At 39.2% G+C, this 18,946-nt stretch overlaps 2 protein-coding genes across 3 annotated transcripts in view; one reads left to right on the forward strand and one right to left on the reverse strand.

Annotated features, from left to right (window-relative positions):
- The window catches only part of arhgap35a (Rho GTPase activating protein 35a), a 70,520-nt gene extending 64,356 nt beyond the window's left edge, over positions 1 to 6,164 (reverse strand). The window contains exons 1-2 of one of the 2 annotated variants that reach the window (XM_050061962.1): positions 5,495 to 6,164; positions 497 to 633 (exon numbers count right to left, since the gene is read on the reverse strand). The gene's annotated coding sequence lies outside the window, so the exon portion shown is untranslated. The remainder of the gene's footprint in view (positions 1 to 496; positions 634 to 5,494) is intronic. The other variant, XM_050061953.1, reaches the window with a different exon arrangement.
- A 5,067-nt stretch (positions 6,165 to 11,231) lies between these two features.
- ap2s1 (adaptor related protein complex 2 subunit sigma 1) lies at positions 11,232 to 18,244 on the forward strand. The gene is made up of 5 exons (XM_050062171.1): positions 11,232 to 11,391; positions 11,955 to 12,104; positions 12,571 to 12,684; positions 15,773 to 15,832; positions 16,669 to 18,244. The coding sequence occupies exons 1-5, from the start codon at positions 11,389 to 11,391 to the stop codon at positions 16,768 to 16,770; spliced, it is 429 nt and encodes a 142-aa protein (XP_049918128.1). The 5' UTR covers positions 11,232 to 11,388; the 3' UTR covers positions 16,771 to 18,244.
- The last annotated feature ends 702 nt before the right edge of the window (positions 18,245 to 18,946 follow it).

The raw sequence follows: 18,946 nt of genomic DNA on the forward strand, positions 1-18,946 counted from the left end.
GGGCGACAAGAGCGATCGATGGAGCTTTGGAAGAGTTTGAGAAAAGTAAGAAAAACTTGGGGTCGAGTGAGGTACTTTCAAAGGCCTCTGGTTGTCTGGGTCTACAGGCACCTTTTTCCCCCTCCTGCTCCTCTCTGCTCCTGTCCCTCTTTTTCCTCCTCTGATGCTTATCAGTCTGTGATTAAACCTGCCAACTTTAATTAGGATACTTTAGAAGTAGAACACCTCTCTGCCTCCCACTCTCCACCTCTCTCTTTTTCTGGGCTGCAGGTGTATGAGAACGCTTCCAATAAAGTTGTCAGAACGCTGGACAGAAGCAGCATGTAGGAGACATCGTGATAAATAGACAACACGATGGGGGGATAACACAAACTAAACATCACACCCCTGCAGTGACAACATGCATTAAACATGAGCATTAACATACATGCACCTAAAGCGGTTATACTTTGACAAAGCACAAATCTAAACCCAAAGAGAGAGTGTGACGACTTACAGTAGAGGGACTATCCTGAAGTATCGCCACGACCTCACTTCCTGCCTCTTCTTGCACACAGTTTTGCTGTTTGTTAACTGCCAAATGCTGAAATCATTCCCGCGCCAGCTTCCACCAGACACCTAATCTTATTACGGCTAATGTGTAAAAATGAAATGAAAAAGCAAATAGCTGTAGTTAGTCACACACCCCATTGCTTTCAATTACAATGTTTACAGAACAGTTAGAGGAGAAGAGCTGAGGTGAGCATGCTAGGGTTTTTTTGCTTCCTTACTCTAAGTTGTAATATTACACCTGACAGGAGCAGCTTACGTGTGCAGCCAGTCTTCATAGATAACACCCCCAAAACCTCAGGGTGTCTCAGTCACACTGAAGTTGCCGTTACAGGAGCCTTTTTTCCCCTTCCCCGAATGAAATTAATCCGACTGATGATACCCAGGGATGTGTAACTCTTGCACAAAATAAAACGACTGCACAAGGTGTCCTATTGACATGTTGCACAGTAGGTAATCAGAGAGAAATGTTCCGTCATACGTGTAAATCCAGCACTCTACCTCTCTTTTGAAAAGGATAGGTACGCGCTGACTGCTGAGCTTCCTACTGAACCAACAAGTTGTATGAGAATACGCACAACTGCTCCTGCAGCTATTGAACGGAAGGTGTGCCACCCGCTGCACCTGCCATCACTCAAAGCAAACGTGCAGAGAGTGTAGATATTGGGGAAAAGACAGGAAGTAGAGACAACATTTAGATTGCAAACTATCATCTGCAAACAGGAAGTGTTTGAGACAGAAATGGAGACGGATTATTAGTAGTATGAAATTTGCACTATTGTTGCTCTCTTCTGAATCATCCTCTCACCTTTGACCCTTAGCTCTCCTCGTCTCCTCCACCCTATCCACTTCTCCTGGCCTCCCACAACACAACCAGGCATCGTAGGTGGACTTCCTACAGGAAACCCAGGGGCGCCACAAGGGGAGAATCTCCAGAGAGAAACTCAAACAATGACACACGGGAACTTCTCCTCCTGACTCAAGCCCAATTTAGGCAATGAAGCCCATAGACTTGCTAGTGAGATGAGGGTAGGTCAGCACGACAGGTTAAGACAAAAATGAAAAGTGTTGGCTTAGTGTGGGAAATGTGTGAGTGTGTGTCCACAAATTACAAACACGCTCAAAGTCAGCCTTTAATTTGTGCGTAGGAGGATTTCAGGGCCGTCTTTCTTTGTTTAAGGTTGAGAGGTTACCAGTGTCTACAGTCTTTCAAAATCCAAAGTACAGTCAGCGTAAACACTGACTCACTGCAAAACAATCACAGGCTATTATACCCCTAATGTGATCATGTAATGGACCATATATTTATGCATGACAAACCTCTCTTATTAGACCAGTCCCCTAAACTATCCACAAAACTTCAGGCTTAAGGAGCCTGCTGGCACTGCATGTAGGTGGTACAAACTTTTTTGCGTGTGATTACAGCAGCAGAAGTCCAATCTATTGAACCCTGGGCAGTGGCCTCATTTCACTGGCAGTGGCTCAATCATAACATCTTATCTACAGACGCGCTGAGTCATGGAATTTGGCAGTGGCCAATAGCCAAGCAGCAGGGTTACTTATGGCTGTCATTGATTGGTTGATCCCTGAGCACAAAGCTGAAAGGGCACATACCAGGATCACAGCCTGAAGCACAAACTCGCGTTTTACTTTACTTTCTCATTCTTGCTGCTTTTTTTTCCTCCTCCATCTGACTAACCACTTTGTTGTGTCACTCTCTCACACTGTTCCCTCGTTCTCCCCTCATGTCCCCTCTCTACAGCACATCCAAATTACCATAGCCCATTAGCCTTGTTCCTCTGTTGTGTAATTGTATCTGGAATAGCAAAGCAGGGCCGCTCACGTCCAGAGGTCACCATTCCTCTGTGGCTTACATCCTGGTCCTTCATCTCCATGGTCACCGTGCTTCCAAACAGTGTCTTTTTTTTCCCCTTGAAGAAATATGAATGCTAGTTAAAACTATCTCAACAGAGCCCTACGGCCACCGTTCAGACCATTAATCATATCTAAAGCCCTTACTTTCCACTAGCATTATCCATTAATAATGCATTTGTATTGGAAAAGCAATACCATAATAAGGTGGGCTTGGGAGAGAGAGCAAATGCAATCTTTATTACTGATTGATTTCAATAAAAATTACTTTCAAACTTCTTGGGTGAACCATTCATTATAAAAGGGCTTGTGCACAGTGATGTTTTCTTATCCCCAAATAAAAACTCCGCACAACCACCATTGCAGATTTGGGGTCAGCTCCCTCATACATAATTCGGCCATTCAGGATACGGAGCTAAACTGGCTCTAAAACAGAATAGGGGCACACCACAGAGGCCTTTATATCAAGCTGTCCCCATCTGCAAATCTGTAATGAGCATGGGAGCTGAAACAGTGGGGAGAGAAGAGAACCTCAGTTCAACTGAGGCAGGCACACTTTCTAATGGAAATTCAGATACAATCATCCCAGAATGCACTTCTCTCTGCCTAATAATCGGCCACTAGAACAAGGCAGCCATTGAGAGGAGAGTGACTGTAATCTGGTCCACCAAACTCCAAAGCTGCCCGCTATAATTAGCTCCTTTCTCCATCAAACACAGGCTTACACTGACTCACAAGCAAACCTCTCCTGTAATACAAGGGGAGAGAAGGAGTTTTAGTGAGTGAGCGGCACATTTTCAGATGAGCGGGGAAATTTTCCATCCTTGGCATGCAGAGTCACCCTGCGATGACAGGTATGCTAGCTGTGAAATCTGCAAACGAGCGAGCGAGAGGCCACCTTTTCATTCAGCGGCACAGTGGTCTGTGGAAATAAAAGCGTGGGGTGACGTGGAAATGATATGGTGTGGGTCAAGTTTTCAAATTAAGTGATATTACAAGCCAGTAACACATCGTTCTTTATCAAGATAGCTTACAGTGACTGATTAAGAAAATGTTGCACACTTAAAGTGCTCAAGCACTTCCTGAATGTCTTTCTCGTTTAATTGCTGGTCTGGTGTTGACAAGTGAGGACTGAGAATTTGATTTAATGTAAGGAGTAAATATCCCTTCACTGTTTCTGTTACAAAGCATGCCAACCCCCTGTGTTTATCTGTCCATGTTATATGGGACTGAATCTCACTTCCAGCACCCTCATCAAAGGAAGTATCCGCATCTCTGGCCTACATCCTGAAGAACAAAGCCTGCCCTCCTCTAATCCCAGGAACATGTTCTAGTCCAGGGACTCACGACACGATCCGCAGCCCAGAGGCAGACAGACAGGGGTGAGTGGGTATGCTGGTAGCTAGCCCGCTGCCTGGGCAAATGGCACGGCTATTAGGGGAAGAAGAGGCTTCCTGGAGAGGTGTGACTGCACTGCAAAGGGCCCAATCAAGCAGAGAACAGAAGTGCTGACAGCTGCTAATGCATTTACCTGAGAGCAAAGAGACTGTCTTGCCCAGGAAAGTGTGAGTACATGTGTTTACTTCCTCCGTAGCGCGGTCCTCCCAATAAGGTTGATTAAGATCAAAGAGACTCATCAAAAAGCACTCAGTCACAGCAAATGCAGAATTATGAGTCAACATATTTTCCGGGACATCGTGTAAAATCCACATCATATCAACATATATCTGTTATCAAGTGACAGAGTTCCTGTTTTGAAAACGTCCCCTCGATCTGGCAGTGACACAGCAGTGAAGGCCCTCGCTGCACACCTCTGAGTGAAGGCCATATCACGAACCTTCACAGACATTCCCCCCACTTATCTCACTCTCTGAACTCTTTCACAGTCGATCTTAAATCAATATTCCAGAGGAAGGTAGAAAGATCACTTGAGAAATGAAACTACCTAAGTCCACAGGAAGGACTCTGACAAAAAAGGGAGTGGCAGGCAGGGCAATGACCACTTTGCAGTGGCAGTGAGATAAAGCTGTGACACATCGGTGACAAGTCCTGGCACATAAATAAATTACAAAATAAATCAGTTCACCTTAATCAGTCTATCTGTACCTAATCTTACATCAAGGAGAGGTAGACATGCAGCACCCAGACAGCCAAGTTAAACATCCCCTACCTGGGGTATTTAATTGGTGGAGATAGCTACACATACACTGTATTCCCTGTCTCGGAAGATTTGAGTCATTTGTGTGACAGGTACAGTAAAACAGAAACCGAGCAGAGTTACCTCCCGGCAGGGCGTACGCACATTATCTAACTGTGTCACCAGGCAGCTCTGTACAAGCAGCTTTGATGTTTGCAAAGTTAGTGGGACATTTAACAAGAGAGGAAAGAATCACTCATGACAAAGATTTCTTGTGTTTAAGTGCTTATATCATGACCTAAATCTGATCAGGGCCACAGTTTGGGGGCACTAAAATGCTAATCATACAAAAAAAAAAGCCAAGGCAGCCACATTTAAGAAGTTATAACTTAGCAAAACCTAATTTATAAATCACTTCATTGTTATTTTTTTAAAACAGGCTTTGATCAGACAGTGAATTCAGCAAAACATGCACCACAGTCCAACCAAAACATCCTATTTCCTCTCTTCCAAATGAAAGTCCTTACTGCTCATTATATTTCTCCAGGCCTGACAAGACCAGTGCATTCTAGGCTCTGATGTGCAAACAATTATAATGTTTGGACAACATCAATTTTTATGACCCCCCTTTCTCCCCTGAGAACATTTAAACACCCACAGGGCAGCATAACCTAACAGGTTTTAGGTGTATTTTTCCACACTCTCATGCATCGTCATTAGAATAACCATTATTATTACTATTAAGGGCTTGAAATCCCACCAGCCCTCAGGGGGACTGGGGTTGACTCCCAGTTTTTTCTGTATTTCGCAGCACAAATTAACCCAAGCTGCAGTGTAGGCAGGAAGTAAACGCCTTAAAACTCAACATTGTTTCATATTTTCTATCCATATGTGTTATTTAGTGTCGGGGGAGAGTGTCTAGTGTAGTCTACATACCATAGCATTCCTCCCTCTCTCCAGCTCTGGTCCACTCCTTTCTTTCTCTGGGTGCTCCTCTGCGACTCAGCCGGTGAAAGACTTTAAAAAAAACCAGACAAAAACACTTCCTAGCAGCACTCACATCGATTATTGTCCGCTTCTTTATAACAAACAGCCTATCTGTCCATTGCTTCCCACACTGAGTGCTCGTTTTTAATCAGAAGTTTTCAGGAACGAGATGCATATCTATGGAGAGCAGAAAAAACAACTAAATTCTCGTCAGGAAAAAGAAGAAAAAAATGCTGTTCAAACTCCAGGCTTTTCAGCACGGCTGGAAACGAGGAGAAAAAGGGGGAGGCGTTGGAACAAGCGCTGTTTCGGTGTGTTTTTTCCTTCTTGGTTCAAGCACCACGTTGTTTTGACCAATTATTATTTCCTTTGTTGTGTCAAAAATAAAAAGAGTCCGTAATGAAACGCGACCACAAGCTCTGCCTTCATTTACCGAAGCGCCGCTTTGTTAGCGCACAACAGCTCGTCCCAAAGCGATGTATTTTCCTTTCTATCGTTGATCCCCGTGCAGCCCAAATGTGTGACGGTGTGTGTATAAGTCTATTTTTTTTCAGCTTCCCAATAATGGCGGCGGACCTTCTCCCGAATCCAGCATCTCCTCCCCTGTTCACACAGAGCAGACAGAGAGGGAGAGTCTCGCCCAGCGGTTCATGGACACAATTACAACACACACGCACACACACTGTCAAGAGATTTAAACCTGACTGTGGAGTTTGTTTTTAATGATGACTCAAACTACATTTTAAACATTTTTTTTATTTCTAATTTTGCACTAGAAACATTTTCAGAGAATGCAGAAAAAAAAACTTTAAGGTAATTTTATATATATATATATATATATATATATATATATATATATGCTACATTTATTCAACAATACAGACCTGTAGAAGAAGAATTATCACTGGACAGGTTAATAAACTAAAAATCACAGAAATACCTGTAATAGGCCAGTGACTATACACACAAAAATTAATATATTTTAAGGAAGCAAAATGTGATTAGGCTACTGCTCTACACCTATGAATGTAAAGAACTTAAACATGAGTATTTTCATTCTGTTACTTGATATTTAAAGTAGTATAATATAATATAATATAATATCACTGGTTTGCATTTTAAAATTCTCTAAGCTATTTGGGATCAGTAAGACCCGATAAGTATAAAAAAAAAGTCCCAATGTCCTTAAATGAGATGACAATAAAGTCCCAATGTCTTCGAACGAGTACTTCCTTGTCTTAGCTTCTTACTGTTGCTAAGATTGGTCAAATTAGTTGCCATATCAAACTACGAACATTGTTAATCACAAGTAAACACGTTTCAAGTGTCAGGGATCGGCTGCAGACTGATTTGGCTGCCATCTTGTTTTTACATGGATTAGTGTGTTGTGGTCTTACTACCACTAGACTGCTCGAAAAAGGGTCCCCAAACAAGGATAACAGGTCTGAGTTAAGTAGAATGAAGTGTACAGTAAAGTAAACCCAAAATGCGATTTTGTTGGCTATACATTTTTAACTTCTCCAGGCTGTTTGGGACCCGATAAATCTAAAACAAACAAAAAAAACTAAACATTGTCAATGATAATGAAGTCCCAACATCCTCACACAAGACAACAGTAAAGTCCAAGTGTCCTCAAACGACTTCTTCCTAGCTGACCGTGTCGTAGCTAGCTACTGTTGCTAAAATTGGTCAAATTTGTTGCTATATCAAACTACAAACATTATTAATCATAAATAAACAAGTTTCAACCATTAAATGCGATCAGGTTTTGGACCTTTTGTGTCGGGATCGGCTGCAGACTGACTTGGCATACATAGCTGCCATCTTGTTTTTACATGGATTAGTGTGTTGTGGTCTTACTACCACTAGATGGCACAGAAAAGTGTCCACGAACAAGGACAACAGGTCTATGTTAAGCAGAATGAAACTAAGGGCAAGTAAACCCAAAATGTGATGTCCTTGTGACGTCCTCATATGAGGACACAGGGTCTCCTGAGGATATAATATAAAAATAAAATAAAATAAAATATCATCTTTCTTTATTGTGTTTTTATTTTTTATTTAACCTTCATTTTAACCACAAAAACCTCTTTAGATAAAAAAAAAAAAAACATCTCTTTTTCAAGAGTGTCCTGGCCAAGGCAGGCAGCAACATAAGTTACACACACACACACAACATAGAACAAAAATACAGAATAAAAAATGTAAAGCTCTGAAACAAGCAATATAAAACACAACGTAAGATTACTACAAAAAGCCAAAAAGTATGTTAATATGTACTAGAAATGAACCATTTAAAAAAATGCAAAAACAGTAACTGCACATGAATACAGAGACCAGCTAAGACACACTATTATATGCGAGTTCTAGTTATAGTATATACTTTAATTTGTATTCTTGTTATATGTCAAAACAAATAACATAAAGTACACTGCTTTCAGCCATCACATTTACATCACAATCATTGAAAAGTAGGGACTTCTTCCTTTGTGTAGCACTAAAGAATTTGCTTATCAATATATTTTAAAGAATATAACAACAGAAAGGAAGGGAGAGGAAGAAAAGAAGAGGAGGTGAAGGTTAAGATGGTGGAGGCAACCACTGACACAAACCAGCAGCCATTTCCATATTCTACTCATGTATATCATCCACTTTATCCATCATGTAACAGATAATTTCTCAGTGTTAAAGTAAGTTTTCCATCTCATAAATCTCTGTTATAGATTAAAGCAGGGCTGGGTGATCAGGAGAAAATCAAATATCACAACATTTTTTGACCAAATACCTTGGTATCGATAATGCGACGATATTGAAGGGTTGACTATTGGTGCTTTCACAAAATATTTACCCAATCAGATTTTTGATAAATAATCATCAGTAATGTGGATATATTGAGTTAGTAAGAGCAAATAAAGGAACAGCTAGAACAGTTTGGTAACTTCTCCTTGGTGTTATATCGTCCAAGATGGATGAGAGTTGAAATGTCTTCAAGAAACTCAAGCAAGTCCAGTTGCCTCTGATATAGCACCAATGATTACCATGACCTGAATGGTTGAGAATCTCTACCAACAGTCTGGTAAGCTCGGAAAATTACATCATTTTACTGTAATACCGTATTTAAATCCAGGTAAAAAGATATACAAAATCTAAGACAATATCTAGTCTCATATCACAATATAATATCAATATATTCCCTAGCCTTAGATTAAAGTAACCAGCAGTGTGTATAACAGCCTGACAATGGCCATATTCCATCATGTTGCATTAATGGACTTTATTTGGGTCCATTTGCCCTCTCGACCCCATATGTCACACGTCATTTCCTTTCACAACTGATCCCTGTTTCACTGTACAAACTCAAACATTTGTCATCCTCTAAAACATTTTGATGTTCTGCTGCTACATAACTGATAATTTAATTAGGCTATTAAGCGCTCATCCAAGGACTCCTAATATCACGTCACACTATACCAAGCAGCACAGAGGGAAATATTGAATACCTTTCCTGAGAAAAATCCATTATCTCAAAGGTTAGTCTTAATTATGTGTGTTGTGGTCTGAGTTGTCCTTTTGGTGAGAAGATGAGTTCAGTCACAACATAATAAAAACATTTAAGCTCCCATGGTGGATTTTATTTTCTCAGAAAGACAATGCAACGACTTCCACATACTTGGAGAAACGTCTGCAGCGTTGTACGAGACAACTGCTGCCTGCACGAACAGCTCAAACAGATGTTAAGTGTCTTGCATTGGGACTGTCTCCTGGAATTCTCCTCGACTCTCCCTCATAGTCCTTCCTAGAACTTCTGTGAACATGCAATTCCTAACTGGTAATCTAAACTCTGAGAAGAATCACTTCACGGGGCCGTAAAAACCCAATTTATTGATTGTGCAATTGAATTTGACACTTTAGGATGTTTAAGAGTGAAACACTGCACCCTGGAAACAACACAGACATCAGACATGATGTTAGAGGCAGAGTCAGCTACGTTACAGTCAAGGTAAAAACTCCTGGGCTGTTGAATAGCACAACCAAAACATAAGATATATCATTTGTAAGTGTAGAAGAAACTATATTATTCCAGCATGAGTTGTTAAATTACAATACATGGAGTGCACTGTGTGCTTTGAGAGTTTGAAATGTGACCCACCATTTAATACACAGTCAGGCAGGGTTCAAGGTTCACTGCCCTCCGTTTGACTAAGTTCACAAGCTTCTATCCAATCACATTAGTCACTGTGTTCTCAGCGATATTTGCATGACCCCAATCACACATAGCAAGATTAGCTCAAGGGTCAAAGTTTCTGTTTAATAATCTGCCTATGCTTCACATCCCTCTCTCCTACCACTGTTATTCAGACGTGGGCCGGGCCCTATCATAAAACGTTCCTCATTTAGCTATTAAATTACGACACATACGGTTATTTATGTTATTTAATGCTCATATAAAGATTTTACATGTGTTGTGCTTTTATTACCCTGGACACACCAGTATCAAAACACAGCTGCAAACATTATATGGAGGAATGACTCTATATTTATCATTTACTCACTGGTTGGCTTTCTCTTTCATTTTATATCTTTTTCACTATCAACCCTCTGTGTATTTGCAGCTGAAATATTTCTGGGTCCCAAGGGCAAGCACATTCCTTCACTCACAGTTGTGCAATCCCTGACAATCACAGTTCCCCCATCCCCCATCCCCCCTCTGCCTCCCTAAACGCCCACAATGCTCAGAGAGGCAAGCTGTCCAAGCTGTCTGGGCAATGTTCTGTGGTGAAAGGCTGCCCTGCTACCACACCAGTAAACAAACCCTGAGCCCTGACTCTGCAGAAAACAACCACAAGTGATGTAAACTCAAGAGGGTGGAAATATATACCGGTATTGCAACTTTTTCATCCTGTATTGTGTTTGAAAATAACTGTGAGGTGTGTCATCAATGTGGGGCACTTAACCACACACACACAAACACACACACAAGCACAAAGAAATGGCTGGAGTGCTATTTTTAAAAGTTCAAAAGCGAAGATGGCATATTTTTGTGCATTTGGTGTCGTAAAAATACTCCCTTCTGTTTGTACAACATTTTGGTGATACCTCAACTTTAAAATCTTGTAAATGGCTTATATTAAATTATTTTTTAAATAAAACCTTTAGTTGCTAAAGCTTATGTGATGAATCTGAATCTGAGTGATGTTAAGTGTCAGAATAAACTATTTTAAGTGTTTGTAATCCTTACCTATAATCATAGTTTGTTGAAATCCTGATTTGGATGAAACTTTGAACAAACAAAACAAAACAAACAAACAAACAAACAAAAAAACAATGAAACAAACAAACAAACAAAAACTAACACACAGACAACATTTTAAAATTATTCAGGAGACAAATAATAATTTATGGTGAATACATCTATCAAAAATCGTTTAAACAAGGGTATGAATTGGCAACTTTAGGTTCGTGTATATTAAAATTACCAAACAGCATCATGAGGTTTATCATAAACGTATTTAAAACAAACTTCTCCTATCCGCTACAGAGAATAACAGGATGGTCAGTTTCCTTCTCATGTGATCCAAAGTACGACTTAACAGGAGACTGCGCGGGAGGACGCTGGTTCTTGTAGTGCCATATAGCCTTCCTTTAGCTCTAAATGTAGCGACAAAAACTACATTCCCCACCATGCAACGCAGCTTATCGTAGATTTCCACTTCCTGTTAGCTCGGGGAATATAGCGGACGAGCGGTCGAAGAAATTACTGATGTATTTATGTAAAATTGTCGCATAATTGTTCAGGAACGTGCTATTCTGGAGCCTCTCAGGTCCATATTTAGGAGACGACAATGGTAAATATGTCAAACATGAACATTGTTCTGTTTTCTTCTCATAATAGCAGCGTAATCCTGCTAGCAATTGAAAGATACCGTAGAAAACGTTAGCTAGCTAGTCAGTTAGCAAATTTACCTTAGCAGTCTAAGGCCATAGGTCTGGAGTCACGATGTTTTATCACATATACTGACCACTACTTAGCTTTAATAGATTACCAGGAAGTCATTTTGACTTCGTTTGAGGTCTTGCACAATCATGCTGTCAAAATAAATGGGTGTGGTTTAGCAACCGCTAGCTTATACGCTAGCTCAAGCTAACGCTAGCAGTGTTTATCTAGCTACAGTTAGCTAACTGTAGAGGAATACTGCACTTTATTTAGATGAAGCCATTGCTATATATTAATATCATAATGATTATGTGAAATTGTAATAGAGAGACAGCTAAAAGCCAACAAAGTAACACTAGATAGTCATGTCTGATCAATGAATTGTTTCTTTCTAGTCACATAACATGAGACACATTCACAGTTTCTCATTTTGTCTCTCTATTTTTCTTTTCCCCCCCTAATTGTATCGCATAGATCCGCTTCATTCTCATCCAGAACCGAGCAGGGAAAACACGACTGGCCAAATGGTACATGCAGTTTGACGATGATGAGAAACAGAAGTTGATTGAGGAAGTTCATGCTGTGGTAACTGTCAGGGATGCCAAGCACACCAACTTTGTGGAGGTAAGGGTTTAGTCAGGATCATGCGTGCATGGTTGTTTGGATCTGTGCTATGTTACTTTGTTCTGTTGAACCAGAACCTTTTTTTTCCTACATCCTATCAAGAGCCACAGTTAAATGACCAAAACCACACTGTCATTAAAAAGCTCTGTCATGGCTACTTCACTGTAAGATAATTGGGTGACTCATGTGTGTCCCAAATTATAAGCATTTTCCACTAGCTACTTTAACAAAACATAAAATAATTTTCAGACATTTTGAAGCAGTGTGGAAAAAGAAATATACTGAAATATACTGTCAAAAGAAAAATAAAAGTCCTGTTTTGTTTTGCATTTTGTTAATTCATTAGAAATATACGGGATGTGTTTTACTGTAAACACAGGAAGCTTAAGTCCAAGTAAAGCTGCTGCTGTTATCATAATATGAGAGACTAAGTTGTTAAGATGCCTCGTATGTGTTTTTCTCACAGTTCAGGAACTTCAAGATCATTTACCGGCGTTATGCTGGTCTGTACTTCTGTATTTGTGTGGACGTGACTGATAACAACTTGGCATACCTCGAGGGAATTCACAACTTTGTAGAGGTAACTGACACGCACAGCACATGACATAGAGGCTTTGGAAGTATGATGATTTACTTCACATGGTCTGATTGTTTTCAGGAATGTCTGTCAATGATTTCTTGTAAAAAATCCCCCCTTTATTATTGTCCAGCAGCTCCTTAATATCAAAGCTACATTCTTGAGGAGAGTAAGGACTGCAGTCAAATGACATTTAGTGGAAAGAACTAAGGATAGACCGATACATCGGCCGGCCGATATATCGGGCCGATATTTGAGTTTTTTACTTGTATCGGCATCGGCCGATACGCGCGTGGGTTCGCGGATTTATTTTTCCCTGGCACCTTTTTTCATTTGAAAGTATGTGGTTAAGTTGAACAAAGCTGTTGAATCCTACTGTGTACAGTAGTTGTTGTTTTATTTATGCTTCAGCTTAAATATTTGTTTATTTTATAAAGACATTACTGGAAGATTTAAGAGCACTGAACTCTTTTTTTATTTGAATGTATAATAATAATAATAATATTCTACCTGTTCTACCTCAACTTTCCATCTTGTTTTAGTATTTTTTACTGTTCAATAAATGTTTCTTATTTTAAACTTGAGACCTGTAATATTTGTTATCATTGTGTCATTTTTTTTATGTAAATTGAGGGAGCAAAAGCAGTATCGGCCCCAAATATCGGCTCAAGAAAATTGGCAGTCCATAATCGGTCATCGGCTAAGGGTGATGGAAAAAAATCGGTATCGGCATCGGCCCTAAAAAATCCATATCGGTCTATCCCTAGAAAGAACTAACTGTTTTGCACCTTGCAGAGACACATGAGGTGTTTTTCACACTGAGCGTATTATTCTCCAATGGTATCTACATCACTATGATAAATATCATATAAAGTTTCATCCTCAACAGAATATGGATTATGAGATTATCGCAACAACAACAGATGAGTTCAACCACTGAGCACTACAGTCTATTTCAGTGCAAATTAATAAAATCAAATTCATTTTACACTATGCTCACGTTGTGGTCTTACTGGCTTTCATCAGTGTTAGATAATGCTCGGTCAAGTGATGGTGGAAATAAGCCCTCAGCAATAAAATAACAAATTGATCACTAATTACAAACTGAGTCAGACTGCATGGTCGTTGTGCTAACACTGAGATGGCTACAGCAATGATACAGCAATTTCAGACTTGGGAGCTAATCCTTTTATAATGTGCAAGCATTTTGGTTGGATAAAAACTTTGCAGTTTTCTTGTAATGTCGGTGCCAGCTCCTGTGGGACCTCCTTAAGCACGGTGTCCTCCTGTCAGTTGGCTCATAAAGTGCTACTGCAGCAAACTAAACACAACTACAAACTTTATTTCAGTGTTTTCAGCCACTCATCATTTCAGATGTTGCTTGACAGCAGATCTACCAATAATTAAATTTGATTCTGGGTGATTTTTTCTATTTAAGAAGTAGTAAATATTGCATGATTGCAAATATTGCGTAAGTTGTTCATCAGCATATGGCAGTAAAGAAATATAAGCTATAATGTAATTAACTGTGAAAGCTTAATTATTTCAGTTCATAGATTAAATGTTTAATTCAAACGTAACCTACTTAAAGGAGTGTAAATGGAGTTCAGTGAAGTGAATCAGTGAAGCTACGTCCATAAGTATATTATCTTCAATTAAACATTTATAACAAGCAAATAAATTAAAGTTGTAAAGACTTCCATATTTTGATGCAGGGCTTTTTTATGGTTTCCTTTGTGAACTGAGTCACAAGGCTCAATATGTTCAATGTGTATTAGTAGGAATGTTGACACCAAAGACCTATGATGATGTTTTTTTGATGAAAAATGAGACTTCTAGTGCTCCATTCAGGAGCTGTGTGGCCTCGAACGCCTGCATTTATCATTGCGTCTGTCGTAATTTGTCCTTCACATAACTGCAGTGTATCACTACTTGCCACCACAGTATACTGTACACTGAATGTGATACTTGATATCATCACGCTGGATTTGTGTCTGTAGCAGAGTTTTTCATACAGCATAAATCCATGATATAAATTTCATACTTACACAACAGGTTTCCCCTACAGCTCTGATAATGTCACAAGATTTTAGAGCTCCTTCCTGCATAAAATGTGTAAACCACCCAGACATCTTTGCTTAGACAGAAATATCTGAAAAAAATCCTCCCAGAATTTATATTTTGGAATAATTATCTTTGTCAGGTAGCTGCCTTTTTAGACAATCATGCAAGCAGTCCATATGGGATACTTTTGTTATTTGTAAAATGGTGGTTATCCATTTGAAACACAACTCCCTTAGTCAGCTAATTATTGTATTTTTTATTAAATCAATGACTTAATCAGCATAACTGGCTATGTTTATAGTAAATCTTGGTGATTAAGTGGAGGCATTAGGCAGCTTAAGTACATCTTGTCCTATCACTCAGTTTGCTTAATTGTCGTTTAACAGCTTTTTCCTTTTCTAATACTGTTCAATTTTGTAAATCAACTGAAACTGTGAGCTTAAGGTACAATCTACTGTTTGTTTTTGGGTAAGACAAACAGTAGACCGTCCTCTATCTCGAGTCCTCAGGAGTGAAGGTCATTTAATGTAATGTTTGACTATGAAGGAATGCATGCGAGTGCACTCTGACGTGTACCAAGTTGTACTCTCCAAGCTTGTTGTTGCATATGACCACATGCTCAGGGAGGAATAACCAATTTAAAATCAATGCAGCATGTTTTTGTTTAGATTATTATTTGTACAGAGATAAACCCAGTTGAAATGCACATGAGCTCACAGCAGAACATCATGGTGCTCATTTCAACATTCACTTACACAATCTATAACAAGAGGTCAGTAGTAGTGAGACGAAAACCACATTAATTTTAATTTGGCGTATTTTAGAATGGATGTCCTTGTAGTGGAAATCGGCTGATTATACGGTTGTGAATTGGATTCAGCTGCTACCACAGCGCCACTTTATTCCTGTGCTAATGCATCATATTAATACTAATACCATACACCTTTATATCCTCTCACAGTAGACCGTGTGGTTATCTCCTGGCTGTTATCTGATTCAATTAAAGATTTCCTCTCTTTCCTGTCAGGTGCTGAATGAGTATTTCCACAACGTGTGTGAATTGGACCTCGTGTTCAACTTCTACAAGGTAAGAGGAGCTTGTTTTTGCTTCGTGAGATTTTCAAATAATTTTATAAACAGTGTAATAAGACAGAGTGAACAGAGGAGTACAAAAGGCAGATGAGAAAATGTTTCTTTCATTACAGTACCATGGAAATTAATATTATAGTCACACTGGGATCAGTCATTTAGTGAGATTTATTGAAATAATTTCAGTGTAGGATGGATTATGTGTTTGTATCGAAGAGATGCTGAGCAACGACTGCTACTAGTGTTCTTACTAATGACCTAGGGTGCCTAAAAGTCCGCCCTCATGCTTAACTTGACGGAAGCACCACCCATGTTTGACGTTTTAAACCCAGAAACTGACAAATAAAGAGATATCAGCATTTTTAGACAGTATATAATGAACCAATTTCAACAAACCTCCCTCTCCTTCATCCACTGATGTAATGCCACTCCAAGCCCTAAAGTATTTCACAAGCTCAGCCACCCACTTCCTTCAGGTGTGTGGCAAAGAGGACTGAATCATCCCATCGTACTTGTCACGTTCATTCATGTGAGCTAATGTTAGCAGTGTATTTAGTCATCCAGCGGTTATTTTTACATTGTGATGACACAGAGGTAGAGTTGAGAAACAATGACCACAGCCTAGATGATGACTTGGCAGTGTATGGGACAATTTTCCAGGAAACCCAAACCTTATAAGTGTCGGGAAGAAGATAATTTCACTTTGGTTTCAGGTCCAACAATGTGCATGTACTCCCATTTTAGTCCTGAGTTGCCTTAATCCTTTAATTTCCTGTCATCACAATGTTGGGCAATGTCCGCCCTCTAATGCACTGCCTGTGTCTGCTCTTCAAGGTGTACACGGTGGTGGACGAGATGTTCTTGGCGGGAGAGATCAGGGAGACCAGTCAGACCAAGGTCCTTAAGCAGCTCCTTATGCTTCAGTCGCTTGAGTAGAAAACAGACAACCACTCCTCCTACCTGCCCACTAATCTGCCGCCCTGGCACCAAAACCAACCCATCATTTGTTCCTGTCACTCTGGAAATCCTCTTGCCTCGATGGAGCAGACTTCACTCCTCACAGAACATCAGGAAGGGGGTGGAATACATAATATTGTTTACATATGTATGTTAACCTGTCACAGCAGTTTATGTGTCGCAATATTCTGTATTTGCTGCACTTCTGATGAAGTCTCCCAGTATTAAAAGGCTGTACATTTCAACATGTTAACATTTCATACACCACCGAAGTTACAGTCAAAAACTTAAAAACCAGAGGCTGCAGAAATTAGTTATTTTATGTAGTAACCAGCTAGTCTTTACATTTATCTCTGTGCAGTGTGGAAACACTGATGTAGAGTGTGGCACTGCCCTCCTCCTCTCCTCTCCTCCTCTCCTCCCTTCATTACCCTCAACTTTCATTTAATGGCACTACTGTAACTAACAAGCACCATGTCTAAAGAGCGACCGCCTGCAACAGCCTCGCAGCCGCTTCTATAAATCCATGTAAAGAAAGACTTTGCCCGTGATGTGGTATCGGACTTGTCACGCCTTCTGCTCATTCTGTATTTTCACAGTACAAACTATAACTAGAAAGCCCTTTAGAGCAATTGACCCCAGCACAGCAAGTTCATAATTGAATGGAGTGTACTTAGGATGAGTGCCATTGTGACGGTGTGTTATGGCAACCTGTGCTGTGTCAGACATCCTCACGGCGGATGATGATAAACAGTGTAGGCTATGTTAGCTCAGACGGGTGCACTCTGGATGTTTAATCGTCTTCATCTCGTTTGCAAATGATCGAGATGATTTTCTGCAGCTCATTACATGAAATGGTGCTTGTTGGTCACACTTATAACACTTAAAACACAAACGCACTCAGACGGAACAAAGACCTGGAAGTAGAAGGTATATTTTACATAAAGCAGTACTGTGAAGCTTGCTTCGTATGGTGTGTGTACATACAGTGTATCTTGCGTAAGTTGAATATTGTGAAATTAACGTGCATTCCAGACAGAGTGGTTCCCGCTCACTATATGCTCTGAGGAGTATTGTGTAAGATCGATAAAATCCTTTGGTATGACGTACGATAAATTGGCTTTTAAATTCCTCCTTCAGGCCTCATGAACTTTGACAAAAAATCTATTTCCCTTTGCTGGACTGTAATGTTTATGAAATGACTCGTCATACTCTAATTTTAACCATATTCATTCACAGGGGTGTCAAAGGTGGTTTCAAATGTTACTGTTGTTAAACTTTTGTATTTTTTTTAATGATTGGCGATTGTGGAATATGTACTGCTTCCCTTCTTGTCCACCTGTGTGTTTGTTGATGGAAGATGTGTGTTTGTATGTACCATCTCCAACTCTACCCACATCTATATGTCCCATTATATGTAAATAAGAAATAAACAAATGAAGTGATACATGAATATACACTGTTTCTGCCTCTCAGTGGTGATTCGTCTCTAGTAAAGGGAATTTTAATAAAGTTAGACAGTTTCCCATTAAGACTTTGTCTGATTATGTCTCAAGATGGAGAGAAAATATCCAAAACGACTACAGCTTTTTATGGATGTGAGGAAAGAAAGTTTTGCTCTTGTTTTTCTGAGCTGAGAAGTAAATCTTATTAATAAAAAAAAAAGAATAAAATAAAATCCATGTAAAATCTTATAATAGTGATAATCTATTAAAAAAAAAAATAGGGGGAAATTTAATTAATTCAGAAAAACAATTACATTTTCCCCCATAAAAAAAATCACATCATTTTGAGAATCTTGNTAAAAAAAAAAAGAATAAAATAAAATCCATGTAAAATCTTATAATAGTGATAATCTATTAAAATTTAATTAATTCAGAAAAACAATTACATTTTCCCCCATAAAAAAAATCACATCATTTTGAGAATCTTGTTAATTTAGAAATATGATAATATATGGGATTATGTTATTAATTTAGTAAAACAAGTAGATTTTTCCCCATAACATGTTCTCATAATTTTGAGATAATCTTGTTAATTTAGAAAAAATGGAATTTAGGAGATTATTTTTGTTAATTCATTAAAATTAGTACACCCCCCCCCCATACATTTTTCTCAGAATTTTGACATAATTTTGTTAATTCAGAAAAATAAG

This window comes from Epinephelus moara, chromosome 2 (genome assembly GCF_006386435.1).
Source record: "Epinephelus moara isolate mb chromosome 2, YSFRI_EMoa_1.0, whole genome shotgun sequence".
In the NCBI taxonomy this organism is placed as follows: domain Eukaryota; kingdom Metazoa; phylum Chordata; class Actinopteri; order Perciformes; family Serranidae; genus Epinephelus; species Epinephelus moara.

What these genes read in the sequence shown, in the direction of transcription:
- ap2s1 (XM_050062171.1), top strand. An exon ending in AGCACACCAACTTTGTGGAG is followed by an intron (nt 12,105 to 12,570) that starts GTAAGGGTTTAG and finishes TTTTTCTCACAG; the next exon opens with TTCAGGAACTTCAAGATCAT. An exon ending in TCGTGTTCAACTTCTACAAG is followed by an intron (nt 15,833 to 16,668) that starts GTAAGAGGAGCT and finishes CTGCTCTTCAAG; the next exon opens with GTGTACACGGTGGTGGACGA.